The 10,114-nt window shown below is 53.1% G+C and overlaps 1 protein-coding gene across 1 annotated transcript; it reads left to right on the top strand.

Moving 5' to 3' along the window:
• The first annotated feature begins 4,434 nt into the window (after positions 1-4,434).
• On the top strand, positions 4,435-9,470 carry S100A11 (S100 calcium binding protein A11). The gene is made up of 3 exons (XM_062192277.1): positions 4,435-4,522; positions 7,472-7,640; positions 9,143-9,470. Exons 2-3 carry the CDS (start codon positions 7,494-7,496, stop codon positions 9,302-9,304), a joined length of 309 nt encoding a protein of 102 aa, XP_062048261.1. The 5' UTR covers positions 4,435-4,522; positions 7,472-7,493; the 3' UTR covers positions 9,305-9,470.
• The last annotated feature ends 644 nt before the right edge of the window (positions 9,471-10,114 follow it).

The following is a 10,114-nucleotide window of genomic DNA, read 5'->3' as shown; positions in this document are numbered from 1 at the left end:
TTACAATCTTTGCTTTGGTTTCACTCAAGTTACCTCATGGGGCTAAGAGGTTATTAAAAGATCAAATCAGGAAAACTAAACAACTGAGTTCAGGAAGAGCAAAAACACTAATGAAGTTGGACTGCAAGCTCATCATTGCCGATTCCACCATTTACACAACTCTATCTAAACACTCCTTTATTTCCACTTAGCTGCTGGCTTTTTCCCCATTTCCATTCTATGCACTTCTTTCAAATTTCATCCTTCCATTCACTCATGGTGTCTTCATCATTTTGATTGGCCGTGACTCCATGGTTCTCTCTATACAAATGTGCAGCTTCAGCTCTTCTAAATGCTTAATTCTCTGTGTTTCTAATTTGTTTCCCAAGAACAAGAGGCTGATTGGCTCCAGCTCCTCTTTTCATGCCATGTCATAAAACATTCACCATTGGCCAGCCTCCGGATTGACTGTCCTCTCCAGAACAGAGCTAACTTCCATCTAGTCAGCTGTGAGGAGGGGAACAGAGTCAAATCTGGCAAAACTTAGCCACCTGGGCTGCCCCTGCCACAGAGGCTGTGAGTGACATGCTTTCCTTGAAAAGGACTAAAGAGGAGCCAGAGTTGTGGTACAGCAGGTTCAGCTGCCACCTCTGATGCCAGTTAATCTATAGGGGCAACAGTTCAAGTCCTGGCTGCTCCACTTCTGATCTACCTTCTCACTCATGTGCCTGGGAAAACAGCAAAAGATGGCCCAAGTCCTTGGGCCTCTGCACCCATGCAAGAGACCTGGATGGAGTTCTTGGCTCCTGGCTTCAGCCTGGCCCAGACTGACCATTTGTAGAGTGAACCAGTGGATGGAAGATCTCTCTCCCTCCCTCTCTGTTAACTCTGCCTTTCAAATAAACAAATCTTTTTCAAAAAATAAAAAGGACCACAGAATAGAAGGCCCATGATTTAAATATGGAATAATTTAGACTGATGATTCTTTAATATTTTTTGACCATAAGTTTGTCTGAGAATCAGATGAAAGTTAGGGTTCCTTTACCAGAAAAAAAAATTCTCTTATACAGAAACATAAAACTAAGGTATTAAAGAACCCCAGCAGCCATCCATGGACTGTGCCACCACACAGGTCTGCAGGCTACCCACAGACCTGCTCCAAGGCAGCACTATTTCACATTCATGCTTGCATCTCCAGTGCCTAGCTCTGGGCTTGGCACGTAGTACATTCATTCCCCCAGGTATTTGTTGAATGAACAGCTGGAAAAATTCATTCATTCATTAAGATTGAAGAAGTCATTCAGGGGTTTGCATGGGGTGAAAGGGTTAAGTCAATGCCTACAAAACCGGCATCCCCTATGAGAGCTCTGGTTCAAGTCCCGGCAACGCCACTCTGATCCAGCTCCCGGCTGATCCAGGGAGGCACTAGATGATAATTATTGGGGACTCTGCCACCCACAAAGGAGACCACGTTGGGGTTCCTGGCTCCTGGCTTCCCCTGACCATTGTGGCCATTTGAGGAGTAACTCAATGGATGGGAGAAAATATATATTTATCTCTCCCAGTCATTCTGCCTCTAAACCAAATAAAATTAATCTTCAAAAAAAAAATAAAGAGGTTATTCAGAGCCACAGAGAGGCTAAGAAGTCTGGGTTTGAGATAAAAGTGATTGGGATGACATTTTGTTTGTTTTTTGCATTGTATTTTTTGTTGTTGTTGTATTTTGGTTTTAAATATTTTTTTTTATTTGAAAGTCAGAGTTACCTGGAGCTTCTTCCCATTCTCACACATGGGTCCAGGAGCCCAAGCCCTTGGGCCATCTTCCACTGCTTTCCCAGGTGCATTAGCAGGGAGCTGGATCAGAAATGGAGCAACTGGGACTCGAACCGGCACCCATATGGGATGATGGCATTGTAGATAGCAGCTTAACCTACTACACCAACACCACAACGCTGACCCCTGTATTTTGATTTTAAGTAGGCAATTTATCAGAGCTGCATGCCAGGAAAATATTTTCAACAGTCAATGGGACAGACAAGGGCAAGAGACCAGTTAGGAAATTAGAGGAAAGAGCAAATGAAAACCTAAATAAGAACAGGGCACGTAGGTTTACACAGGAGGGCCAGAGCCAAGAAAGAAAATGAAATGTGTCAAGTACTTGTGGTAAAGGCCTTCCCATGGTCAGAAAAAAAAAAAAAAAGAGAGGAAAAAAAGAAAAAGAAAACTTATCCTGAGAATGGAATATGGTCATTACCTGCTTCCCTGTTTATTTGTAGCTGTTTCAGCCCCTGTTTGCTTGCACAGAGTGCTGGTATTAACCCTTGCCAGGCAGCATGAGGCTTAGTATGTGTGTGGAAGGAACATGAGGTGTATTAAGAACTAAACATCGCTAGTAACTACGTACACATTCACAGTATGGTATCAACTCCTATAACCTTCATGTAACATCAGAATAGCCAATCAAATGTATGTGGGGCACAAAGATATATAAGGAAATGCCCCTTTTTGTTCTGGACTCAGTCTTTTTTAATATGAATCCAACTGATCCTTATACCAGAATAATAATAATAATAATAATAATAAAGACTGCTTCCTGGCCTGGTGTCTCCTCTCTGTTCACAAATCCCGCTACAGTAAGACTTGTGGTTACGAAGGGGATTTAAAGTCAAAACATGGCTCCAATGTCCTCACAGGAATAATGGAAGAGTGGCAGTATCACTAGCAGAGATAGAGATTTAGGAAAAACAGGTTACATCTTGAATTACTGAGTCTGACGAGCAGTGGGACTTTCAATGGGTTTGATAGAGGTAGGAGAAAGCAAGCTAGGTTAGGTTAGTCTTGGGCAGACAGCTAAGACTGGGGTCGACACAGTCAGGAGAGCTTGCTCTGGTTACTAAGCAACACAGCTACAGGCACTTAAGAGATATGTTTTGCAAAAACTGAATGGGGAACTTAAAAATTAGAAACTATAAATGAAGGGGTAAGAGAGAAAAACCTGTGATTGTAAGCTAAGGAGCCCAAGACCATAATCACACAGTATAGGACTGGCTAAACCCTAGATAACACACCTGGGACCATAGCCGACCAAATGGGAGGAGTGGGAAAGACACAGCAGCAGAGCTCAGCACAGGATGAGCACTTTCCTTAGAGGACCCTGCACGCACTTCCCAGAGGGTATAAATCCCCCAGTTCACTTCCTTTCTGCCCTGAAAAGCCCCTCCCAGCTGCTTTCCTGGGGGTCTTTGCTCTTTTCCTTCGGCCTTTCTGTTTCAGAAGGTCCCTGTTGCGGAGACGCGTGGCTACAAGAGCTATCTCTGATCTTTCAGTAAAATCTTGCCAGCTCATCGGTCTCATGCTTTGTAAGTTCTCGGGGTTCAGTCTCAGCTGTAACAGATTCATAAACAGGCACAGGAAACCCCAGGCCACCTGCTCAGTGAGTCCAGAGCAGACAGGCAGCAGTTTACAGCACTCTGCAACACTCCCTTCGCATCTCCCTTGCGGCTTTGGAAGCCCTCTGGAAACCATCATTTCACTTGACAGCAGGAACAACTTTATGAAACAGGAAAAGCAGTGTCACCTATGTGCAGACAAGGAACTGAAAGCTCAGGGGCGGGGGAGGGGCAGGGGGTGGTTAAAAGCCTTGCAGTGCAAGAACAGCCCCAGGATTAGAACACAGAGCCTCTGGTTCTTAACTACCAGCTCTTCTGCAAATGTCACCCAGACACATGCCCAACTAGCACGGGTCAACTTTGACATTGCAAATTTTTGTCGTCTTTTTTTTTTTTTTTAATTTATTTTATTTACTTGAAAGGCCAGAGTTAAAGACAGAGGGAAAGACAATGAGAGAGAGAGCTTCCATCCACTGGTTCAGTCCCCAAATGGCCACAACAGGCGGAGCTGGGCCAGGCCGAAGCCAGGAGCCAGGAACTTCATCCAGTCTCTCATGGGGATGGGGGGGCCCAGGTGCTTGGGCCGTCCTCCGCTGGTTTCCCAGGCGCATTAGCAGGGAGCTCCTCGGGAAGTGGAGCAGCTGGGGCGCAAACAGTGCCCATATGCCAGCTAGGCCACAGCGCGGGCCCCTGTCTTGTCTTTTTAAACTGTCACCAGTTTAGGGAAAAGTTGGAAGAAGTCACCAGCACTCCTTGCCAACCACCAGTGCCCACTGCTCGTTCAGTACCTTCAGTGTCGGGGAGCAGAGGGCCCTGGCTCCCAGACACTGCGGGGGCGCAGTCATGACCCTCGCTCGGTCTCGACACCTTTTCCTGCCCATGTGGCCTGAACGCCCGGCTTTCCGAAGCTCACTTGTAATTCTGAGAGGTGAAAAATCCTCGAGGGTCACAGCACGGAGCGCGTCTCCGCGGGGACCGCGGCCTGGGCGTGCCGGGCAGGCGGGCCCGGACCTGCGGGCGGGGCGGGCTGCGTGAGTCAGGCCTGAGCCATGTGGGCGGGGAGGGCGCAGCCCCGCGCCGCGCTCGCTCGGCTCCCAGCCCCGCACTCGCTCCGCTCCGCTCGCCGCGCCGCCCGCCTCGCGCAGCTCCGCTCGGTAAGCCCCGCTCTGGGTGCGTCTTCCTCTGCCTTCAGCAAACCCCTCCACCAGGCTTCATCTTTGATCTCCGTGCGGACGTGGCAGGAACCGCAGCAGGAAGAGTGAATCTTGTGGGAGGGGACGCGCGAAGAGGCGCGGACCGAGGAAGCCCTCAAAGGCCCTTTGCAGTGGCGACCGAGGGCTGCCCGGGAGGGTCTTCGCTTTTCGCAATCCGGGGAGGGCTCGGGGCTGGGGGCGAGAAACGCCTGGCTGGGGGCTGGGGCCCGGGGCCGCGAAGGGCGGAGGTCTCCGGGCGGGCGGCGTGGAGGGCCCCTGGAGCCCGGGAGCAAAGTTAGAGCCCGGGGTTGGCGTTTGGGAGGCGTCACTGGTTTTCCGTGTCTGTAGAACGGGACCTTTCAGGACTCGCTGCCGGGAGTCTCGGGGCGGGGGGGAGTCGGGGTTTCGGTCGGCCGCGGGCAGGGGGCTGGAGCACAGGCCCCCGGGCCCAGGGAGCGGAACCCAGCCCCGGCGCCGCCGCCCAGGGCGCGCACTCTTTGGTCCGCCCGCTCCGCTCGGTGAACGCCCTTTCCGTGCGCCCAGCGCCTGCACCGGCCGGGGCGGGGGTCGCCACAGGCCGAGCAGGGCTGCCGCGTACGTAAGCCTGTGCGGGAGGAGAAGGCGGCGCCGAGACCCGGGAACACTGTCTGAAAGCCAGACGCCAGCAGCGTCCATGCACAAAGTTTGTCGCAACACAGCCACGCCCGTTCCCCCATGCGCTCGGTTGGCAGTCTTGGTTCCGCGTGGCTTCCTTCTCCCGAGGCGGCTGGGGGAGGCCCTTCCAGGGTTCAGGGGGCGTGCGTATTATGGGAAAAAAAAAAATTTAAAAACTCTCCATAGATTTCCGAAAGTGTTCTCTGCCGGAGTAAACTTAATCTTTCAATTCCATTTTTCTGCAAACTTGGGAGCACCCTCGTGTGCGTTTTTCTTTTTCTTTCCTGGAGCTGGAGGGCTTGGCGTGCATTTTTCACATTCTTTCACGATGTCCAGTTGTTTCTTCCTTCCTGTTTCGAGATCACACCAAGCAAGACGCAGAGGGCGCGGTGAGGCGGGCAGAGCGCCGGTGCCCCGCGGCTCCACCGTGGGCCCAGCTTGCCGGGCTCGGGGCCTCTCGGGTACCACCTCCAGAGCCCCCCAGAGCGCCACAAAGCGAATAGCTGCGTTTCAGGAGCTTGATCCTGTGCTTCTTTCTGGAGAATCACTTCCTGGGGGAAATACGGAGAAGTTTTCATGCCCTCCTTGTGGCTGGTAGCAACCGTTTTCCAGAGGGGAGAAATCATCTAAATTACAATACAGATTATTAAAGGGGGGATCGCTTTAAACCTGGGGGAGAGGGGGCAGAAGACGCACATACAGCTGCAGAAGGAGTCGGAAGGGCTGGGCTCCTCGGCCGGCCGGGGTGTCTACGCGATCTGACACACCTGCGAGATTGTGCAAATACGTCTGTTTCTAGGCCATAATATTGTGTTTCTCCGCCAAGCCCCGAGCATACCAACACTTGTTTCCTGAAGGAAAACTTCCCTTTGGGGGGGAAACTCTTGAGCGTTGTGACTGTTGGGAATGGACCCCACACACACACACACACGCGCGCGCGCGCGCGCCCAGAAGCGTTCAGGGGCTCCAGCGGCTCCACGGGGCACTGGGGAGCAGGCGTCACAGCCGGGGGACGGAGCTCGGTGGGGACGGAGAGGGCAAGGCCGCCAAAGCAGAGATCCGCTGCTGTCCCGCTGAGTGCTCAGGTCACTAACAGTGCTCAGATCAGTCCTCAGCACGTGCTAATTACTGGCCCCGAAAGGGACGCATTAAAGGCTAAACGTTAGCTTGCAAATCTCGCCATCTAATTATAAATCATTGTTAAGGCCGAGAGAGAACGCCTCAGAGGAAGGGTGTGGTCAAGTTTATCGGAAAACCTGCAGCTGCGGCTCATGTCCACTAGGGGGAGCACAACAGTTCCTCACTTGTGGGGCTCCAGGTCCCCGGCAGCGAGGGGGTGCAGACAGCCAGCCGGGCAGACTTCCCTTGAACAATTTTCCTGTTTTCGATTTTTACCTACTTATGTCCACTTTATTTGAAAGGCAGACGAAGAAAGATCTTCCGTCTGCTCATTTACTCCCAAATGCCTGCAACAGCCAGAGCTGGGCCAGGCGGAAGCCAGGAGCCAGGAACTCCCATGGGGGGAGGGGGTGTCCCCATGTAGATGACAGGGACCCAAGCACTTGAGCCATCACTGCCGGCTCCTCAGGGTGCACATTAGCAGGAGGCTGGGTGTGAAGTAGGACGAGGCAGCCCATGTGGATGCAGGCGTCGCATGCTATGGCCCCATGGCTGCAGCGGTGCCCTCCCTCAGAATACAGCCCGGGTGCTGCTCTCGCTGGTGAAGCCGGCCGCGCTGGCTCTGCAGATGCCGTGCGGAGCCCCCACCGGAGCCTTTCCGGTGTGAAGTGGCCTCCGGAGAAGCCCGCGGGCCGTTCCCGCGGGAGTTAGTGGCCCTGGAAGCAGAAGGAGCCAAGGGCAAGGCCCACAGGAGAGGGCCTGGGGCCTGGACGGCAGGGGCGGCCTACCATGCCGGACGCCTTCTCGTGCCCCGGCTCCTCCCGTGCAGAACGAACGCTTCCTAGCTCCCACAGTCCACGTCCGCTTCGGAGCACCTGAAAAGTCCGCATCTCTACCCGGCACCAAAGCTGTCCATTTGCGGTCCTTCCAGAAAACGTGAGAAGCCCACGAATTCCATAATGCTTTTCAAAGACCCGGAATTTCATTCATCACAGCAGCCTCCACACACTCTCAGAAAATGGGTCAACAGACCACGGACAGTGCTTGGCGCGCATGTGGGTTTGCGGCTGCGCAGTTCTGCCTGCGCTTAGTCGCACGTTCCAAGCCGTGAACCCTGTTGCTCTCCCCCTGTTCTAGGCGGTCTTCTCCACAGGCAGCAATGTCCAGGCCCACAGAGACCGAGCGCTGCATCGAATCCCTGATCGCCGTGTTCCAGAAGTACGCTGGAAAGGACGGCCACAGCGTCACCCTCTCCAAGACCGAGTTCCTGTCCTTTATGAACACAGAGCTGGCTGCCTTCACAAAGGTACTGCTCCCGGGCCCCCGGCCCCAACCCCGAACACCCTTCGTGTCACAGCCCTTGGCAGAAGGGCCAGGGATAAAGGCTCAGCAGCCGCTCCCCTGCCCCCCACCCTTGCCCCTGCCTCTTTTCACTCCCGCCAAGGTGCAGGGCAGGCTGCGTCCCCAGGCCCCACGTGAGCAGCCCTGCATGGCTGTTAAAGAGCATTTTCTCCTTTCCTTTGAAGATAGATGTGTTTGAACGGTCACAGTAGGTAGGCTGCACGTGCAGGGACTGGCGCAGGCACAGCTGCTCCTCGACCTTTCAGGTGGCGTCCTGGTGAGCTCATCGCAAGTTGAAATATCATAAACTGAAAATGCATTTAATGCCCCCAGCCTACATCATAGCTCAGCCAAGCCTGCCTTAAAGGTGCTCAGAGCACTCGTGTCAGCCTACGGTTGGGCAGAATCATCTCCCACCAAGCCTGTTCCGTAAGAAAGTTTGCACACAGAGGGGCGTTTTGTAGACACGGTGGGGTGCAAACACGGAACACAACATCCGAGAAGTGCGAGTAGTACAGTACACCACGCAGCGCCAGCTGTCAGCCCGTGTCGCTGACTGGGCTGCCCAGCGCCAGGGAGGATCATACCACATAGCACTGGCCTGGGAAAAGCTCAAAATGCTGACTTCCAGGTATGGTTTCTACTGAATGCATGTTGCTTTAGCACCATCACAAAGTTAAAAAAAAAAAAAAAAATCCTCAGCTGGACTGTCCCGAGTTGGGGACTACCTGTAGGTGGAACAGTAGTTGGCATTGTGGGATCATTTTCAGATTTATTCCTCCACCCCAAAGGCCATAGGGGAGCCCTAGGCAATAGAACTTCGTGCAAATGCATCCTGACCTGCGCGCTCCAGTGTGACAGCCCCAGCCACGGGTGCCTGTGCTCGAAACGTGGCTCGTGCAACTAAGGCACCGACTTTCTCGATTGATTCAGACTTCAGTGTAGATCTCCATGTGTAACTCGTGGCTGTACGTGAGTGTGTGAGTGTGTGTATGAGAGTGTGTGTGAGTGTGTATGTGTGTGTGTGAGTGCATGTATATGTGAGTGTGTGTGTCTGTGTGAGTGTGTGTGTGAGTGAGTGTATGTGTGTTGGGGGCCCAGGTGAACAGGGCATGAGACCGGGCAGGGCCTGCGCCTTCTTTCCACCTGCATGCACTCTGCTTTTATACGCTTGTGTCTTGGTGTTGAGTGCAACCCTTGACAGACGTGTTCCTGATTTCATCAAAATCGAGTCACCCACAATGTCACAGAAAGAACCTTGAACTTGGAGCAGAAAAGCCAGGTGCAGGTCCAGGTCTGCCCCCAAGGCAGGTTATTTTGCCTTTGTGACTATGTCTCTGTGTCTGGACCAGGAGAACAGGAAGAGCCCTGCCCTGCACCCCACACTCCTAAGAGACTGGAGTGTGGCAGTGTCTCTGACAGCACCTTCGAAGACGCAGTAGAAAGTTTTTTTTCTTACCTTTGCAGAACCAGAAGGACCCCGGCGTCCTCGACCGCATGATGAAGAAACTGGACCTCAACAGTGACGGGCAGCTGGATTTCCAAGAATTTCTCAATCTCATTGGTGGCTTGGCCGTGGCTTGCCATGACTCCTTTGTCAAGGCCGCCTCTCCCCAGAAGCGTTTCTGAAGCCACTGTGGCGCTGGCCCGCAGACCCACCCCTGCTGCTGCCAGCCTGCCAGCCCTCCCCGCTCCTCACGGCCACACCTGCCCTGAGCCCCCACTCCACACAGGCCACTCCTGCTGGCAGTGATAAAACAATAAAGCAGTATCTTTTTTTATGACACACACTAAAGAGTCTGTACGTGTGTGCAAAGGAGGGTGCAGCGTGGGAGGGGCGTAAAGTAGACGGACGTGAGCCGGTGCCAGAAACCACATAGCAAATAGTAACGACGTCCTTGGATGGTACTGACATACTAATGTCATGACTAACGACACGAGGAGAAGCACCCCAAATGTCAGCCCGATGGACAGTGTCACCATCGTTTACCCATTAAATAGCCATCCCTGCTACAGGCACGGTCAGAGGCCCTGAAGCCACACCTGGCAAAGCGGGCAAGATGTTGCTTCACTTTGCTTTCCAGGGGCCCAGAAAACAATGAAGACAAATCGACAAAGGCCTGTCGGATGTGATGCAGCCTAGGAAGGAAAGGGTGCAGTGCTAGCAAGCTAGGGGGGCATGGGGAGGACACTGTTCTAGGAGGTGATGTTTGTGCTGGGGGCTGAAGGACAAGGGGGAGCAGACACTGGGGAAGATGGAGAGGGGGACAGGAGGACAGAGGTCATCAGGGGACAAGGAGCTGGGGTGTTCGAGGAGTAGGGGGCTCAGGATGTCAAGGTCTTCATGGTTAGCTGTGGGTTTCCCTTTAACATCACGCTCAGTTTAAGCTAGTGATGTGGAACCACCAATGGTACCACACCCTATATGTACAATGTTTT

The sequence above is a fragment of the Lepus europaeus genome, chromosome 5, assembly GCF_033115175.1.
Source record: "Lepus europaeus isolate LE1 chromosome 5, mLepTim1.pri, whole genome shotgun sequence".
Lineage (NCBI taxonomy): Eukaryota > Metazoa > Chordata > Mammalia > Lagomorpha > Leporidae > Lepus > Lepus europaeus.
Note: the sequence above shows the minus strand (reverse complement) of the source record. Positions and strands in the feature narration are given on the sequence as shown.